Raw genomic sequence first — 20,894 nt, 5'->3', positions numbered from 1 at the left:
CTCGGATTTAGATGGCCGACACAAAACACCGCCGTGAAATTTCTGACAAGCACGCGTACCCGCTTCGTCTGGGCCTGCCATCATAGGGGCATTATGTATGTCACAGAATAGAACACACTTTTGCTAAGAAAATATTTATTCAAATAAAAAAAAGACCACAAAAACTAGGGGTCATTACAACGAAAGTATACCATTGCTGATTTGCGCAGTGGATGGGGGATAGTTAGAAGAAAATTCATCTGTCAGGACCATGCTTGTAAAGGCGCTAGGCGCATCTCGGCGTACTTCAGAACTGGTCGTCCACACCTTGTCGATAATGATAATGATAATAAATCATTATTAGCACCTTGTTGCTAAATAGCCCGATCGGTGTCCATTAGTCGGCAATTTGCTTCAGATCTGCCCCTTTGTCGGCGAAAAATGTCGCACAAGTAATAATACACTTTCACACATTTGAATTTATACAAAGGTTGTTTCTCCACAGCTGTCATGTAGACTCATACTAGACTCACACTTTCATTATGTTCGATGTTCTTCCCGACATGCATTAACGATGCCAAGAAGGTGGTTACTTGCAAGTAACAAATCTAATTCGCACCTAATTTACACGTATTGAGTTCGTTTCTCTGGGGATTGCTGTATTTTGTTCAAACGCCAATTAAAAAAACAAACTCATACTAAAACGAACTAAAATTATTCACCACTATACTCTTATAGGACCTAAAGAAATAAGTATTTCTTATATTTCACAAATGTATATCTATGGACTTTTGCCCTAATTACATTAGCTCGATTTTCCCTTCGCATCCGATAAATGTTTTCGGTATTAAAACAAGAAACATGGGGACATCTCGGACTTGTAATGGGTGACGGTGGTACGGCAAATCTCGGGCCTGATATTTTCACCTTAGGACGTCTGTAAATGGCACATATTTGGTAGCTATAACATCGCAAGTATTCAAAATATATATCTATGACGTTTGAAAGGAGTTTAAATAAAGTGGCGCGGTTTTCCCCGGGCAGTCGATCTCTCTGCCGTGCAGTTAGCAAGGTTATGGACTTATGGGTAGTTAATATGGGTGACGGTGGTAAGGAAAATCTCGGACATGATATTTCACCTTAGGGCGTCTGTAAATGACAAATATTTGGTAGCTGTAACATCGCAATTATATATATATATATATATATATATATATATATATATATATATATATATATATATATATGACGTTTTAAAGGAGTTAAAGTGGCGCGATTTTCCCCGGGCACTCAATATATGTCCTCCATCCCTATCATAGGGAACGCCATTACTTATCGCCGGTTGGTATGGGTGACGGCAACGGCAATTGTTGGGCGCAAAATGTCACTTTTGCTTTCTTGAAATTAAACAATTTTGTAGCTATACCCTTCTGAGTATGTATACTATATATCTATATACTTTTAAATTTATTACCATTCCGCGATTTTCCCCGGGCACTCGATATATGTCCCCCTCCCCTATCTTAGGGAACGCCATTACTTAGCGCCGGTTGGCATGGGTGACGGCAACGGCAATATTGCCGGGCCCAAAATGACTCTTTTTACTTCTTGAAATTATACAATTTTGTAGCTATACCCTTCTTAGTATCTATATTATATACCTATATAGTTTTAGTTGTATGACCTTTCCGCGATTTTCCCCGGGCACTCGATATACTCCCCCCTCCCCTATCTTAGGGAACGCCATTACTTAGCGCCGGTTGGCATGGGTGACGGCAACGGCAATATTGCCGGGCCCAAAATGACTCTTTTTACTTCTTGAAATTATGTAACAGATACAATCCGACCAATATGCGTCGAGCGGTAGCGAGGCGCATATTGGTCGGATTGTATCTGTTTTGTACACCGGCTAATTTCCTTTGTTGTGTATTGAGTTTCGAAATCCAATATACTCCGGAGATAACTCATACACTGCTATCATACCACCACAACAATAATAATAACAGTGTCTGCGCCATCGTGCATGTCTGCATATCTTCCGGGCTATGTATACACTCTAGCTAATACACATACACAAACAAAATTAGACACTCACTTCACACTACAAGTTCTCAAATACAGTGTCTGCTGTACTGTGCATTATCTCAGAGGATATTTTTGACATTGGAGTCAGAATTACATACATCAATGAAGTTGGATACTCTCCGCACTCTCCATGTTCATAAATGTAAACTGAGCGAAACATCGCTTTCGACAAGACATGCTTAGCTACTGAAAGGTTCAGACACACAAGCTATTGACGTTTATTTCGTTGGGCTTTCGCCACCATCGATCATTCATTTTGACAGCTCTTTCTGGTTGATAACAAACTCGCATTACAAACTTCTTCCTGTTGGAGTATATTGCGCACACAGTCAAATATACTCCGGATGTTGACTTTTTATTACCATGTCTGTCTAATATACTCTGGGTATGGACTTTTCATTACCCGGATGGTATTTCTCATATTCTCAGCTCCCTGGATTTTGAAGCGGGAAGTTTGAGGACACCTGATTGGCTGATCGCCCGATTAGTCACTGTCGCTTGACAAGTAACGCCCACGCCGGTGTACAAACAATTTTGTAGCTATACCGTTCTTAGTATCTATACTATATGGCCGAGTCTGCTGACAAGCGCTTGTCACTAGAACAATATGCTGCTGACAAGCGTGACCTTTGACACCCATTATGATGTGTTTTGGCGTCAAGTGTAAAACGTTCTTATTACCCTTGAAATTGATTGCACTTTATCAAACACCATCAGTTCTTAAAACTGTTAATTTACGTGTGATAGCTCCTGTTTTTTCCAACAACCGCGAAGTCCGCCGCGTACACACATTACATGTACACTTCACCGCCTATATGCTCCATGGCCATGGCCGCGTATGTGATGTAGTACTACGTGCAACGTGTAAACAGTAAAGGTAATTAATCTAAAACAACTAAAGTTTGTTGCATCAATAACATTCATTATTGTGAAGGACAGGTAAAATGCGTATAGTTTTTGTGGTGTTGCGTGGTCTTTTTTACTTGTTTTATCCCATGTGCAGTGATGGCCTCAAAGTAATGACATACAGCTGACGACAGCTCACCGGCCGCGCAAGTTAAACGCCGAATCGTGAAATAAACATTAAATCTCAAGTACTATTAAAGCTGGGGTGGGAAACTTGAAACTACTACAGGAAAACGACACGGTGACGGTATAACTCCATTCCGGGCCTTAATTGTGTCAAAGGTACGGGTCAGTACTAGCGCACATGTTGACGTCGACCAGGCTGTAGTACACATGTACGCTCGGCGCTTGTCACGAGAACAATATGCTGCTGATAAGCGCTTGTCACCAGACACTCCGATACTTATATACCTATATAGTTTTAGTTGTATGACCCTTCCGCGATTTTCCCCGGGCACTCGATATATGTCCCCCTCCCCTATCTTAAGGAACGCCATTACTTATCGCCGGTTGGCAGGGGTGACGACAACGGCAATTGTCGGGCGCAAATTTTCAATTTTGCTTTCTTGAAATTATACAATTTTGTAGCTATGCCCTTCTAAGTATATATACTATATATCTATATACTTTTAGATGTATTACCCTTCCTCGATTTTCCCCGGGCACTCGATATATGTCCCTCATCCCTATCTTAGGGAACGCCATTACTTAGCACCGGTTGCCTTGGGCGTCGGGCGCAAAATGTCACTTTTGCTTTCTTGAAATTATACATTTTTGTAGCTATGCCCTTGTTAGTATCCATACTGTACATCTATATAATTCTAATGGTGTTATAGAGGCGCAATTTTCCCCGGGCACTCGATATATGTTCCTACCTTAGGAACACCACTACTTAGCGCCGGTTGGTACTGGTGACGGCAATGACAATTCTTGGGCCTTTAAAAACAACTTTTTTTTTTAGTTTTTATGAAATTGAACAATTTTGTAGCTATGTCTTTGTCAGTATCAATGCTGTATATGTCTTGCTTGTTTACTTGTGTAAAATTTCGACGATAACCATTTTGTTTTGGAAATTTCCAAATGAAAATAACTGTAGAGGTCAGCGTCCTTGAGGAGAGAGTAGATAAACCTGTAATAAAGTCTAGATATCAACATGCATGGTCACAGGTGAAAATAACGTATGATTTCACTGAATGTAGGAAAACGTGTCGGCCTACTTGTATTGACAAAAATTGTACTATCTCTCTGCCACTGGCACGCCTGGTTATCCTGTGTGATAGAAACCCTACAAGAGCAAGTATTGTGTCTTGAATACATACCGTATTCAACAACATTGACATATGGCGTTGAATGCCTGCCAATATTCGAAAATTCAATACTGCAATGACTATATGCAATACTGCAACGACTATATGCAATACTGCAATGACTATATGCAATACTGCAATGACTACATGAGATGACTATATGCGATATGACTACATGAGGTGACTACGTGCGATATGACTACATGCGATGTGACTACATGAGATGACTACATGCGATATGACTACATGAGGTGACTACATGCGATATGACTACATGCGATGTGACTACATGAGATGACTACTTGAGATGACTACATGCGATATGACTACATGAGATGACTACATGCGACATGACTACATGAGATGACTATATGCAATACTGCGATGCGAGATGATGACATGATATGCGGCGATTTTGTAATGACGTTATGCCATTCGTAGATTATTCAATACGCATAATACGAGTATTAATATAAAACAGGCTAGGGAGTACTCCTCAGCATGTTGCACGTGGTAAGAGGTGGACCATTTGATATCCTGGGGGGGGGGGGGGGGCTTGGAAGATTTCGGGGAAAAAAAGATGCCAAATGGATTTTCTTGAAAAAAATCCGGATATGAGAGGGTTATGGGAAAAAAAGATGGACCACTGCTGCTAGAAAAAAAATGTCTTGGCATGGAAATGATGCACAGGTTCGAGTATACTGTTCAACTTGCTTGTACCTCTCCAACCAGGACACTTGTCAAATCATGACAAACAGTTTCAAACACATGTCAGGGACCAGTCAGTTTCGTTAGCCTGTGGTACATATATATATTTGTTCTTGTCTCTGTTTCTTTCATAAATGGTTTAAATATTACTTCATGTAAGGGTTCAAACATAACTATACATAAAATTATACATATAATACATGTATTACCTAGCTACAACACTAGTTACAGAACATGCCATGTAAGTGTTTGGCTGTTTCACAATCAATGCTTCACTTATCTTACACTTTGGGGCAAAAGTGAACTTGAAGGTTTTGTAATGGTAACCTTCATACTATTGGATAGTTTATAAAAGAACTTAATCTAAATTGTTCTAGTCTGAATTTGTCAAAAGGGATGATATACTTCCTATTTCAGACACTACATGTATCGACACCACAACTCAAATTCAAGTTTCTATTGTACACTAGGTATGACCTCCTAAAGTGCTCTAACACATCAGTAACTTTACTATACATGCAATATCAATGCCCCTATACCAATGTTACAGGCCCACTTTTATAACATGGAAAACTTATGTAAAAAGTTATATTTACTTTAGCTTTTCGATGCTTGGCATGATATATCTCAGAGGCTATGAATAACCTAAAAATTGCCTAAATAGAAACAAAAAACTGCAGATCTGGCGGGGGGGGGGGGGGGGGGGGGGGGCCTTGGACTCCATCCCCCCAGAGGCCACTCATTCGTTAAACCAACAATAAGATTCACCAAAATTGGTAAAAAAAACAAACTTGAAAAGCTTCTAGGGGAGATCCCCTAGGACCCCTCATAAGAGGTAGACATGTCCAAGCCTCAAATCAAAGTTCTTCCCTCCACCTCTTACTGTCAAGATGCTATGAAACTTTATTTCAAAAATGTTTCAACCTCACAGAGTTGCTTTTTACATGTTAGAGCTGTCTTGTAAAATTTGTACATTATTGTCTGAAAGTGTCTGTGAATAGCCAAAACATTGCCTTTAGAAGTAAAAATCCTCCAGGCCGTTTTCTAGGGGGAGACCCCTAGAACCCCCCCCCCCCCATTCACACACACACTCACGCACACAAGAGGTGGACATATCCCAGTCTCAAAGCTCTTCCCTCTACAACTTACTGTCAGATGCTATGAAACTTTATTCAGGGGGGTCAGTGACTTTTTGTCGGCCCAATGGAAAAAAACACTGACACCCCCCCCCCCCATCCCCCAAGCTGGAGAAACTGACCGGTCTATCTGAATGTTTGAGCTCACCAATCAAGTTTCCGATTTGTATTTTCAGTGTGTCACCATACCATGGCATAAAAACTGTCAACGATGTTTATTTAATTGAAAATCAAACATGTATGAAATATGTAGTTTTCTAAATATAATATGTGTGTGATAGAACAGCATCTTTTTACTCTCTCTATTACCGTGTGCCAAAACCAAACAGAAAATTGTGGCAACAAATGTAGGTGACTTACGACGTTATTGTCAATTATACCTAAAGCGTCTAAATTAAATGCCAGACGCACAAGGGTTACACACTTCTGTTGGAAGCCATCAAAGTTTCTATCATTTAGTGATCGCAGGTCTACCAGTAAGGAATGAACACTCGACTGTAAATTACGGATTATGGAGGCTGTGGTCGAAGTGGAAGCCATGGGCAGACGCTAGACGAGAGCAATTCTCAGCAAGAGACAACGGAAGCCACGTGGTTCATTCTTGACCTGTTTCTTCTTGTTAGACAGTACTCCCTAGCCTGTTTCATATTAATACTCGCATTATGCATATCGAATAATCTACGAATGGCATAACGTCATTACAAAATCGCTGCATATCATGTCATCATCTCGCATCGCAGTATTGCATGTAGTCACATCGCATGTAGTCACATCGCATGTAGTCATATCGCATGTAGTCACATCGCATGTAGTCACATTGCATGTAGTCATATCGCATGTAGTCATCTCATGTAGTCACATTGCATGTAGTCACATTGCATGTACATGTAGTCATCTCATGTAGTCACATCGCATGTACATGTAGTCATATCGCATGTAGTCATCTCATGCAGGCCAGATGTGTCCCGGGCAGTTATATATGCTGTAGCCATGCAATGTCTGTAACACGCTAGAAAATTTAAGACTGGAAAAGCAGCAATCGGGGGCTTAAATCCACTAAATTTTGGTCAATATACATTCCAAGTGGGCCAATGCACATAAATATCGACTTTTGAGTGCCATTTGGCCACCAGTTTGCTCCCGGGCACTTCTTGTATCTCCCGGGCAGTAATTAGTAGGACCGCACTCACTCACTCACGCATACGTAGGATATGTATAAAACTACTGAACTTTTCCAAATCTTCAGGCTTGTACAACATTTATGTAAAAATTAATAAAAAAAATTTCAGTAGAAATTGTCATCTTTATTATACAGCTTTGCAAATGTATTAATGAAGATGTTATATACCATGATTAAACTTGGCAGAATATACTATTAATAGTATTATCTAACTCTGACTAACAGAAGAGTAATGACATCAGATACCCAATTTGTACCTTACAACTTGCATCGCCTCAACTTAAGAAAGATACAATTAGGAAGAAAGCAAATTTCTCTCTTACGTCTTAGTTTTATATCAACTGTATAATACAAGACCCACTCCTATATCTTTTCATTATAAAATATAGTTAACAGGGCAAATAAGTGCCTGGCTGTCACTGAGACAGTCCATAAAGTTTCAACTATTCTGCCTTCTGATTAAAATGACACCAGATACTTTGTGTCGTTGGCAGTCATAAAATACAGAGTTCAGTGTGGAATACTGATTTGTCCATCATATTGGCAGTGGAAGTGCTTTCAGTTCACCGTTACATTCTAAATACGTGTCTTTGTACTCATCAGACTGTTTTACAAGTACACAAGCTGTGGGTCGTTTGGCTCCTGTGGCGGCTCCAAGATCCTACAAAATAGAGTTACAGTGTGTTAGAATTAGTTTAAACAAACAATAACCTTTATTACTTAACAACATGCTGTGGAAAGCATGGTATAGTAAACACAATACAATACAAGACAAGACAAAAATACAATACACATTACTTGTCTGCTGAGGATATCTTTTGAGATGTATCTAAAAGGAATTTGGCAAAAGGAAGTCTAAAATACTGGCTTTGCTTAGATATGGGCATCATAACAAAAAACCAAATGACCGATAATGTCGCTGCATATGCGTACATGTTTGTCACGGCATACAAATTTGCAGTCAATAGCTGGATTGGACACTACTGGAGTCACTTACATGAAGTTGATCAGGTAATTCACTGTTTGGCACACATCTTTGTAATGTACATGTACATGTACATGTATATAATTTGTAAGCCATGATACTGACCTGTTTTGACGGTACATATCCATATGGAATTTCAGCTTCTTCACACATGAGTGGAATATGGCAGTAGACATCAATGGGTGTCACATCACCAGCTAACACAACAAATCTATGGAAAGTATAAATCAAATATGAGTGGAATATGGCAGTAGACATCAATGGGTGTCACATCACCAGCTAACACAACAAATCTATGGAAAGTATAAATCAAATATGAGTGGAATATGGCAGTAGACATCAATGGGTGTCACATCACCAGCTAACACAACAAATCTATGGAAAGTATAAATCAAATATGAGTGGAATATGGCAGTAGACATCAATGGGTGTCACATCACCAGCTAACACAACAAATCTATGGAAAGTATAAATCAAATATGAGTGGAATATGGCAGTAGACATCAATGGGTGTCACATCACCAGCTAACACAACAAATCTATGGAAAGTATAAATCAAATAATCCTGTTTTTGTTCAACTTGTTGTTATTGTGTACAAGCAAATACATGTATGGGGGGGGGGGGGTATACCCCTAGTAGTAGTAGAGAAGATTAACAAAAATTGTATCATGACAACATAAATTCAAAATTAAAAGAAAAGTCCTGGAAAGTCACTCCAGGTAAAGGGAAACAACAAGTGATATTGCATAGCAGTACATATAGCAGTCAATAATACATTCATACAATGTATGTAAACAAGTTCTTGGTTAACTTGCCTATAAATTATTTCAAAAAAGAACTGGGCTATTTGAATTGGCAACGAACTGTTTCCAATTTAATAGCAGTGAAACACTAGGAAAAGACTCTGAACAAACAAATACCCCTTGGGAGAAAGAGGACCAACTTGTATTTAGTTGTGTAAAAATAAATACTCCTAGGGAGAAAGAGGACCAACTTGTATTTAATTGTGTAAAAATAAATACACCCTAGGGAAAAAGAAGACCAACTTGTACATAGTTGTGTACAAACAAATACCCCCTCCAGAGAAAGAGGACCAACTTGTATTTAGTTGTGTAAAAATAAATACCCCTTGGGAGAAAGAGGACCAACTTGTATTTAATTGTGTAAAAATAAATACACCCTAGGGAGAAAGAAGACCAACTTGTACATAGTTGTGTACAAACAAATACCCCCTCCAGAGAAAGAGGACCAACTTGTATTTAGTTGTGTACAACAAATACCCCCTAGGGAGAAATAGGACCAACTTGTATTTAGTTGTGTAGAAACAAATACACCCTAGGGAGAAATAGGACCAACTTGTATTTAGTTGTGTTCAAACAAATACCCCCTAGGGAGAAAGAGGACCAACTTGTACTTAGTTGTGTACAAACAAATACACCCTAGGGAGAAAGAGGACCAACTTGTACTTAGTTGTGTACAAACAAATACACCCTGGGGAAAAAGAGGACCAAATTGTACTTAGTTGTGTACAAACAAATACCCCCTAGGGAGAAAGAGGACCAACTTGTACTTAGTTGTGTACAAACAAATACACCCTAGGGAGAAATAGGACCAACTTGTACTTAGTTGTGTACACCCTAGGGAGAAAGAGGATCAACTGCTAAGACTAGTATGAGGACATTTCTGTCCATGATATTCACATTGCTAAGAGGACATTTCTGTGGCTATAAAATGTATGACCAAATATATTGTAAAATATGTCAAACTATTCTGGCACACAAGAGAAATGAAATAACATGGAACATGCAACTTACCCTTTTTCTCCTTTGCGTATGAATTTTTGTACTTCTTTCACACCTCTTCTGACCATCTTTTGTTTACTTGCTGTAAAAATAATAGATGTAAACTAGATAAAAATTTTCATTTGATAATATGTATATGTTATTTGCCAAATACTGTTCCATGTCTTGCAGCAAGAGATCATTAATGACCTTGCATAGCAAGTTGTGGAACAGTATTTGGCAAATAACATACTTACACGTCACCTGCGGCTATGATTTCATTCTTCAAGGAAAGTCTAAAAGTACTGCTTCATTTCAAAATAAAATCACTTATGCATTATTCTGCAGCACTAATATCACACACCTCTCTGATGACTGCAATGCAGTTGTTTATGACAACCCTAACTTTACCATCCAATCAGAGTGAGCGTTTGCTCTGTAGTATGATGTAAAGTTTACTATATTTGAAAGTTTGTTGCGTGCCATTATTGATTTGAAATGTAGAAAATTGTATAGGCCATGGACAAGACTAGTTCCGCTGATGCTCTACATCAGATAACAATTGTCTATTTCTTTTGTATTCATTTTGTATATTTGTATCATATGTTTCTTTGAAAGTGTAGCTTATTTTTGTTATCTGGTGAAATAAATTGCATTCATTCATTCATTCATTATTTGCATATCACTCAGTCAGATTCAAACTACAGAAATGTAATACTGTAGTAACCTTCAGCTGGAAAATGTCCTTGTTTTGCATACTTCATAATATGCTTTGTTGTTCTAGTTAAGCAAAAATTCTGCCCTCTGTGGTGGTAATTTCGACATCATTCATAAATTTAGGAATTCATGTTTACGATCATGAGATGACTGTGCGTTCACTGTCTCCGGGACATTCGCCATTCTGTATGGAATTTTTGACAATTTCCCTATGTATTTTGTACATTTGACAATAAATTTGGCATTGGAAATGCTGGTAATACCTGGATTTGTACATGTAGTTTTCTGTATGGTTTGTTTACAAGGGGACATGCAGTGATCATGTGACACAACAAGCAAAATTACAGCTGTTGGTGAAAAATATCTGCAGGGCTCTCAACCAATCAGAATGCGAGATTGGCAACAGGTGACATATAAATAACTAAAGTGTACATGACACTCACATTTGTGCATTTTTTGTTTTTTGCTATTATGTTATGTACTGAATAAGTAATATATTGCAAGAATAACGATGTATATATTGAACAGTCTCTGGAATTTAGAAATTTAAAAGTTGATCTCACCGAGACTTTTAAGTTTTATCTCTTTAAAATCCAGTGGAAGAACTTTAAGCTTAATATTCTTTCAAATTCGAATGTTACAAAAAAAAACCCCGAATGTAAAGTATTCTCTCTGAACAAGCTAACACATGGCCTGGGCACTGTACGACTGGGAGAGAGGCACCCAATGATGTTAACATTAGCCCTGACCAAACCAGTAGATGAGAGACCCCCCCCCCCCCCCCGATTTGTCACTCGACCCTCACGCTCAATAATCACATATATTACAACCACACATACATGCACAATTAAGGATTAACAACTAGTCAAGCTTGCAGACGGAGTACGGGTTTCGATTTTAACCATGAAAAGGGGCACTGTCAGAATCGAGTCCCGACTTAAACCTCTGTCTGCAAGCGGGACTCGAAGTAGTTTGCACGTAATTAATTCAACCATGGGTTATACATGTATTGCCATGATTCAACAAACCATACACAGTATGTTTTTCACTAACACTAACACTAACACTAACACTGCACTGTAATGATTCAGAACGTATAGTTTTAGAAATATCGTTACATGCAACAATGTAGCTACAATTTCATTTACGTTCCAACAACAATTAACAATGGTTAATGTTTTGGCTTTCGCGTTACAATCATCTATTCGTAGATACAAACAAATATACGAGTGTGGACCGCGTGGTCACGAATGGTGGCAGCCATATTGGGGATTATTGAATATTGTGTCACTGACCTTTCTTGACAGTTTTATACAGTCGTTTTGTAAGTTTTCTTCCCGCAAGAGGACTTGAAATTGGATTGACCAAAGTAACAAGACTTTCATACGTCCTTTCGGTGCTTTCAACCTCTTCTTCCCGAGCCTCCTTGTCTTTTTTCGGTGTCTTACCCATGGTTGTTCAACTTCCACACTGCTGGGTTAACAAGTATACCGGCGTTGGAAGGCGCCCTCAAAGTTTGATACATCAATTCCTTCGTACACATTTGTATTAATTGTGCCATTCAGTCATCTTTGGGCATGCCTGTCTGTCCATAGGGGCACATAGTTGTTGTTTTCCTTGTCCACAGGCTAATATAAGGGAGCCTTTAGTAATTACTAGGGGCAGGGGTGGGGGAAATAGGGGGTTGGTCACTTTTTACAAATAGGTCTTCAGGGGACCATATATTAAAATATGGGAATTAGGGCAGGGTTACATTTTACTCATTTTAATCTAAATTTGCATTATAATTTATATTGTTATTTTGGCCTGATCCTACCACTGCCATCGGTTCCAAATCCTACTGCTACCACATCCCACCACTGCCAGCATTGTAATGTACTGTAATAATCCCATCAATTTGGCCAGATTTAATAATTACGATATGTTAGTGGTCGGATTACTTGATTTATGAAAATTAATTTCCGTTTTTGCTAGTCGAATTGCAAGACCGATTTTGCTAGTCGAATTGTGTTAGGGTCATATTTCAGAGAAAAAAAATTATGAGAGGGTCACTTTTTAGCATAATGGACAAGGGGGAGGATTGCATTTTATACCATAGACTGGGCTTGATTTCCCCCAGCATCCCCCCCCCCCCAGTTGTAATTACTGATGGCTCCCTAAAAACGTTTTGACTTGAATTTATTTCCCCTACCTTTTGGAAAGAATACTTCTACTAGTATATAGTGTATATTGATACATTTTCAGTCAGGATTTGTGTGATATTTTCCCTTTCCTTTTTAGAAAAACAACAATCGAAGCAATAATATGTGTCCCTGTGTCAAGGTCTGCCTGTCTGTTTGACATTCGTGACCGCCATCCTGGGCTTTATGTTAGCGTGTCAATCTACTTCAAGTTTTTCGTTTCTTTTGAAAAAGACATAGTTATGCATAGAGATTGATGCAAGGGCTGGAGATTTCTTATCACAGACGTTGCCTGTGGTTCCATAAAGGACACTGAGTAGTATAAATTACACATCCCAAATGACATCCCCAACAACAATCTACCCAGTACTTCTTGAGTGTAAGTTGTTTTACCAAAAATACTTTTTTTTACTCAAATCATGCATGCACACAGCTGTGGTGCGATCATTTTCATTTGAAAAACAAACAAACTAGACAGTGTCACTCAAAATAATATTGGTGTTTACACACACACACACACACACACACAAACCATTCAGTAAAAAAGAGGTAATAGGAGCAACAAATTAAAGCATGTATGTATTTCTCATTTTTTATTACCTGTGCCCAAGATTCAAAGAAAACCCCCAAGTCCCTGTCCAACACAGTCTCCTCTCAAGTACAACACACTATCTCCCCTCAAGTACAACACAGTCTCCCCTCAAGTACAACACACTATCTCCCCTCAAGTACAACACAGTCTCCTCTCAAGTACAACACTGTCTCCCCTCAAGTACAACACAGTCTCCTCTCAAGTACAAGACACTATCTCTCCTCAAGTACAACACAGTCTCCTCTCAAGTACAACACACTATCTCCCCTCAAGTACAACACAGTCTCCCCTCAAGTACAAGACACTATCTCTCCTCAAGTACAACACACTGTCTCCCCTCAAGTACAACACAGTCTCCCCTCAAGTACAACACTGTCTCCCCTCAAGTACAAGACACTATCTCCCCTCAAGTACAAGACACTGTCTCCCCTCAAGTACAACACTGTCTCCCCTCAAGTACAACACACTGTCTCCCCTCAAGTACAACACACTATCTCCCCTCAAGTACAGCACACTGTCTCCCCTCAAGTACAACACACTATCTCTCAAGTACAACACACTATCTCTCCTCAAGTACAACACTGTCTCCCCTCAAGTACAACACACTGTCTCCCCTCAAGTACAACACACTGTCTCCCCTCAAGTACAAGACACTGTCTCCCCTCAAGTACAACACACTGTCTCCCCTCAAGTACAACACACTGTCTCCCCTCAAGTACAACACACTGTCTCTCCCTCAAGCACAACACAGTCTCCCCTCAAGTACAACTCACTGTCTCCCCTCAAGTACAACACACTGTCTCCCCACAAGTACAGCACACTGTCTCCCCTCAAGTACAACACACTATCTCCCCTCAAGTACAGCAGTCTCCCCTCAAATTACTTCTGTGTGACTAACAAATGAAACTGATTATTTCATTCACTTGATTGAGAACTGTAGACAGAGAAAATACTTAAACTACATTGGTCTAAATTAAGTCTTGGTTCTACTTTTTCATCTTTTGATTTTTCAGGAGAAAGTGGTTTTCATGTGTAGTAATGTGACAGCCTTGACTGCCATATAAATAGTCAATATAGGAAAAACATCATAACATTGATTAGAGTCATGGGAAGTAACCTTACGATACAAGAAATGGGACTTTTCCAATGCTGGCTGGTCTCCAATACAACTTTCTGTTCTTTCAGTTAATTGTTTCCAAACATGTGCTCTTGCTAACAGAATGGAACGTTTGCCACACATAGAAACACTGTACAGTATATGATGAGTATCAGTATTGAAACGGGCATGTCTTGCTGCTGCTACAAACTGACAAACCATTTGTGGGTATGACGCCTCCAATTCATACATATTGGCTTTATTCTGAAAGTAAAAAAGAGAACCTTATTGGATAACGTGTTACACAGTCATTCTGTAAAATACTTGGCACATCATAATCTCATCTCTACTTATATTTACCAGTGAATCTAACTATGGATGTATATCACACAAGAGTATGTCTATGTAATACATCCCTTAGTATTGTTAACTATGGATGTATATCACACAAGAGTATGTCTATGTAATACATCCCTTAGTATTGTTAACTATGGATGTATATCACACAAGAGTATGTCTATGTAATACACCCCTTAGTATTGTTAACTATGGATGTATATCACACAAGAGTATGTCTATGTAATACACCCCTTAGTATTGTTAACTATGGATGTATATCACACAAGAGTATGTCTATGTAATACACCCCTTAGTATTGTTAACTATGGATGTATATCACACAAGAGTATGTCTATGTAATACACCCCTTAGTATTGTTAACTATGGATGTATATGACACAAGAGTATGTCTATGTAATACATCCCTTAGTATTGTTAACTATGGATGTATATCACACAAGAGTATGTCTATGTAATACACCCCTTAGTATTGTTAACTATGGATGTATATCACACAAGAGTATGTCTATGTAATACACCCCTTAGTATTGTTAACTATGGATGTATATCACACAAGAGTATGTCTATGTAATACATCCCTTAGTATTGTTAACTATGGATGTATATCACACAAGAGTATGTCTATGTAATACACCCCTTAGTATTGTTAACTATGGATGTATATCACACAAGAGTATGTCTATGTAATACACCCCTTAGTATTGTTAACTATGGATGTATATCACACAAGAGTATGTCTATGTAATACATCCCTTAGTATTGTTAACTATGGATGTATATCACACAAGAGTATGTCTATGTAATACACCCCTTAGTATTGTTAACTATGGATGTATATCACACAAGAGTATGTCTATGTAATACACCCCTTAGTATTGTTAACTATGGATGTATATCACACAAGAGTATGTCTATGCAATACATCCCTTAGTATTGTTAACTATGGATGTATATCACACAAGAGTATGTCTATGTAATACATCCCTTAGTATTGTTAACTATGGATGTATATCACACAAGAGTATGTCTATGTAATACACCCCTTAGTATTGTTAACTATGGATGTATATCACACAAGAGTATGTCTATGTAATACATCCCTTAGTATTGTTAACTATGAAATACATTATGTACGAACTGTTTTTAAAACTGAACAGAAACAACCTACCTCTGCCATTGTTAACACTTTGTAGTTCTTTACCCAGTCTGTCGTGTAGTTGGGTCCATCACAAACAACTCTAACTTCCACACCAGTTTCCGTTTTGTTTCTTAGACCGCACATTTCAAATTGTCTCCTTGTACTCCCTTTGGATCTAAAGAAAGAATACAAGGTCTTTGTATACTTCTCCAAACTATATAATTCTTGACTAAATTATTAAATGTGCCACAGATTTAGAAACATGATGTATCTCTGATCAATGACCTTTGACCTGTTTGTAGGTTTTAACATAAACTTGATCTCACTGCCAGGTGAAATTTGCTTGATCTAGCAGTACAATAGGACTGACTGCGAACTTTCATTGATCTATTAGAATGAATGCTTTTACATAAACTCCATATTTTTATCATAAACATGTAGCCTGTTACAAGGTCATCAACCTGTAGCCTGTTACAAGTTACATCAACATGTGGCCTGTTCCAAAATGCATTATGTGTCCCCCATACAATGTCAAATATTCTGTGGTTTACATGAGCTACTCGGGATGGTTTTCACCTGACCATACCCTGGGTTTAGCAATAAAACCCTTCTCTGTCATTAATGGTGTTTAGTCTTTGTTCTATAAAATCATTCACAATTAAAGAGATCAACATGTCTTTCCATCATTTCACATGGGAAATATTATTATTTCAATTAAAATACACAAAAAACAAAACAAGCCTAAATGTAACAATGTATTATGATGTTGTCTCAAGCGATACATCTTTGAACCGTAAAATCAAATATGATTAGATATGTACACATTGAACCTTACCTATTGACATTTGATTGGTTATGATGAACATCAATAAGAAGAAAAGAGTTTACATCTGTATGGTTTAATCATGGTTTAGTAAAGAGTTGATTCATGCACTCATATGTTTCAGGATAATTTTGACATAAATTTCATAAGCACTATCATTTTAATCCCTGGTATAGTCACAGTTACCCAGACTTCCTCTGACAGAGTCTTGGACAATACAATGTTATCCCTGGTATAGTCTCAGTTACCCAGACTTCCTCTGACAGAGAGTCTCGGACAATACAATGTTATCCCTGGTATAGTCTCAGTTACCCAGACTTCCTCTGACAGAGAGTCTCGGACAATACAACATTATCCCTGTTATAGTCTCAGTTACCCAGACTTCCTCTGACAGAGTCTCAGACAATACAATGTTATCCCTGGTATAGTCTCAGTTACCCAGACTTCCTCTGACAGAGTCTCGGACAATACAACCTCAGTGATTTGAACGTAAGATGGAGACTCTCCGACACTTCTGATTGGATGAAAATGGAAAATTCATTTTCACCAAATCTGAATATATTTCATGGAAATCATGGTATTTATGAAAGTTTTGAAAACTGTCTTTGTTACAAAATTAATAACCAAAATAATCTTAGCAAGAGTACCACCATTTGAGTGGTCATATGCATGTTGTGGATCAGTGTCTCCATGCAGTCATCTTGTTCCAATCGCTGAAGCTGTATCCTCCAAGACTATCTAACCAGAAAGTCTGGGTAGCCGACTAGCCTTGGTATGGTTTGCTCACCTTATTTTGTAAAGTTCATGTGGAATTAAATCTTCACTCAGGAATAGAAAGGATACTAAAGATTGCATAACAGCAGTTAATGTGTTTTCTTTTACAAAGTCATTCTTACACACCACTAGCCACTCTGAGAATACATTTAATGCTGTTCTGAGGTACGTCTGTGGCACATCTTGAATAGCCTAGTCATGAAAGACATAAAGACATTCAATACATGTAAAAGTGTTACCCTGAGACATATCATGTGTGTTGTATCCTGTATTTAGTGATATGATGAGGTATTATGCCTGGTTAGTTCTCACTATTTATACAAGGTGATAACTGACATATCATGTGTATTGTATCCTGTATTTAGTGATATGATGAGGTATTACGCCTGGTTAGTTTTCACTATTTATACAAGGTGATAACTGTCATATCATGTGTGTTGTATCCTGTATTTAGTGATATGATGAGGTATTATGCCTGGTTAGTTCTCACTATTTATACAAGGTGATAACTGTCATATCATGTGTGTTGTATCCTGTATTTAGTGATATGATGGGGTATTACGCCTGGTTAGTTCTCACTATTTATACAAGGTGATAACTGTCATATCATGTGTGTGTTGTATCCTGTATTTAGTGATATGATGAGGTATTATGCCTGGTTAGTTCTCACTATTTATACAAGGTGATAACTGTCATATCATGTGTATTGTATCCTGTATTTAGTGATATGATGGGGTATTATGCCTGGTTAGTTCTCACTATTTATACAAGGTGATAACTGTCATATCATGTGTGTTGTATCATGTATTTAGTGATATGATGAGGTATTATGCCTGGTTAGTTCTCACTATTTATACAAGGTGATAACTGTCATATCATGTGTGTTGTATCCTGTATTTAGTGATATGATGAGGTATTACGCCTGGTTAGTTCTCACTATTTATACAAGGTGATAACTGTCATATCATGTGTATTGTATCCTGTATTTAGTGATATGATGGGGTATTATGCCTGGTTAGTTCTCACTATTTATACAAGGTGATAACTGTCATATCATGTGTGTTGTATCCTGTATTTAGTGATATGATGGGGTATTATGCCTGGTTAGTTCTCACTATTTATACAAGGTGATAACTGTCATATCATGTGTGTTGTATCCTGTATTTAGTGATATGATGAGGTATTATGCCTGGTTAGTTCTCACTATTTATACAAGGTGATAACTGTCATATCATGTGTGTTGTATCCTGTATTTAGTGATATGATGGGGTATTATGCCTGGTTAGATCTCACTATTTATACAAGGTGATAACTGTCATATCATGTGTGTTGTATCCTGTATTTAGTGATATGATGAGGTATTATGCCTGGTTAGTTCTCACTATTTATACAAGGTGATAACTGTCATATCATGTGTGTTGTATCCTGTATTTAGTGATATGATGAGGTATTATGCCTGGTTAGTTCTCACTATTTATACAAGGTGATAACTGTCATATCATGTGTGTTGTATCCTGTATTTAGTGATATGATGAGGTATTATGCCTGGTTAGTTCTCACTATTTATACAAGGTGATAACTGTCATATCATGTGTGTTGTATCCTGTATTTAGTGATATGATGGGGTATTACGCCTGGTTAGTTCTCACTATTTATACAAGGTGATAACTGTCATATCATGTGTGTGTTGTATCCTGTATTTAGTGATATGATGAGGTATTATGCCTGGTTAGTTCTCACTATTTATACAAGGTGATAACTGTCATATCATGTGTATTGTATCCTGTATTTAGTGATATGATGGGGTATTATGCCTGGTTAGTTCTCACTATTTATACAAGGTGATAACTGTCATATCATGTGTGTGTTGTATCCTGTATTTAGTGATATGATGAGGTATTATGCCTGGTTAGTTCTCACTATTTATACAAGGTGATAACTGTCATATCATGTGTGTTGTATCCTGTATTTAGTGATATGATGGGGTATTATGCCTGGTTAGTTCTCACTATTTATACAAGGTGATAACTGTCATATCATGTGTGTTGTATCATGTATTTAGTGATATGATGAGGTATTATGCCTGGTTAGTTCTCACTATTTATACAAGGTGATAACTGTCATATCATGTGTGTTGTATCCTGTATTTAGTGATATGATGAGGTATTATGCCTGGTTAGTTCTCACTATTTATACAAGGTGATAACTGTCATATCATGTGTATTGTATCCTGTATTTAGTGATATGATGAGGTATTATGCCTGGTTAGTTCTCACTATTTATACAAGGTGATAACTGTCATATCATGTGTGTTGTATCCTGTATTTAGTGATATGATGAGGTATTACGCCTGGTTAGTTCTCACTATTTATACAAGGTGATAAATGTCATATCATGTGTATTGTATCCTGTATTTAGTGATATGATGGGGTATTATGCCTGGTTAGTTCTCACTATTTATACAAGGTGATAACTGTCATATCATGTGTGTTGTATCCTGTATTTAGTGATATGATGGGGTATTATGCCTGGTTAGTTCTCACTATTTATACAAGGTGATAACTGTCATATCATGTGTGTTGTATCCTGTATTTAGTGATATGATGAGGTATTATGCCTGGTTAGTTCTCACTATTTATACAAGGTGATAACTGTCATATCATGTGTGTTGTATCCTGTATTTAGTGATATGATGGGGTATTACGCCTGGTTAGTTCTCACTATTTATACAAGGTGATAACTGTCATATCATGTGTGTTGTATCCTGTATTTAGTGATATGATGGCGTATTATGCCTGGTTAGTTCTCACTATTTATACAAGGTGATAACTGTCATATCATGTGTGTTGTATCCTGTATTTAGTGATATGATGAGGTATTATGCCTGGTTAGTTCTCACTATATTTATACAAGGTGATAACTGTCATATAATGTGTGTTGTATCCTGTATTTAGTGATATGATGAGGTATTATGCCTGGTTAGTTCTCACTATTTATACAAGGTGATAACTGTCATATCATGTGTGTTGCATCCTGTATTTAGTGATATGATGAGGTATTATGCCTGGTTAGTTCTCACTATTTATACAAGGTGATAACTGTCATATCATGTGTATTGTATCCTGTATTTAGTGATATGATGAGGT

At 37.8% G+C, this 20,894-nt stretch overlaps 2 protein-coding genes across 2 annotated transcripts; both read right to left on the bottom strand.

Annotated features, from left to right (window-relative positions):
* Nucleotides 1-7,474: 7,474 nt before the first annotated feature.
* On the bottom strand, nt 7,475-12,273 carry LOC144446700 (H/ACA ribonucleoprotein complex subunit 2-like protein). Its single transcript, XM_078136521.1, has 4 exons — nt 12,081-12,273; nt 10,102-10,171; nt 8,392-8,497; nt 7,475-7,962 (listed from the first exon to the last, which is right to left on the bottom strand). The coding sequence occupies exons 1-4, from the start codon at nt 12,235-12,237 to the stop codon at nt 7,837-7,839; spliced, it is 459 nt and encodes a 152-aa protein (XP_077992647.1). The 5' UTR covers nt 12,238-12,273; the 3' UTR covers nt 7,475-7,836.
* A 2,293-nt stretch (nt 12,274-14,566) lies between these two features.
* LOC144446841 (uncharacterized) lies at nt 14,567-17,868 on the bottom strand. The gene is made up of 3 exons (XM_078136682.1): nt 17,762-17,868; nt 16,182-16,326; nt 14,567-14,917 (listed from the first exon to the last, which is right to left on the bottom strand). The coding sequence occupies exons 1-3, from the start codon at nt 17,827-17,829 to the stop codon at nt 14,567-14,569; spliced, it is 564 nt and encodes a 187-aa protein (XP_077992808.1). The 5' UTR covers nt 17,830-17,868.
* Nucleotides 17,869-20,894: the final 3,026 nt, after the last annotated feature.

Source organism: Glandiceps talaboti, chromosome 15, assembly GCF_964340395.1.
Source record: "Glandiceps talaboti chromosome 15, keGlaTala1.1, whole genome shotgun sequence".
NCBI classification, from domain to species: Eukaryota; Metazoa; Hemichordata; class Enteropneusta; family Spengelidae; genus Glandiceps; species Glandiceps talaboti.
Note: the sequence above shows the minus strand (reverse complement) of the source record. Positions and strands in the feature narration are given on the sequence as shown.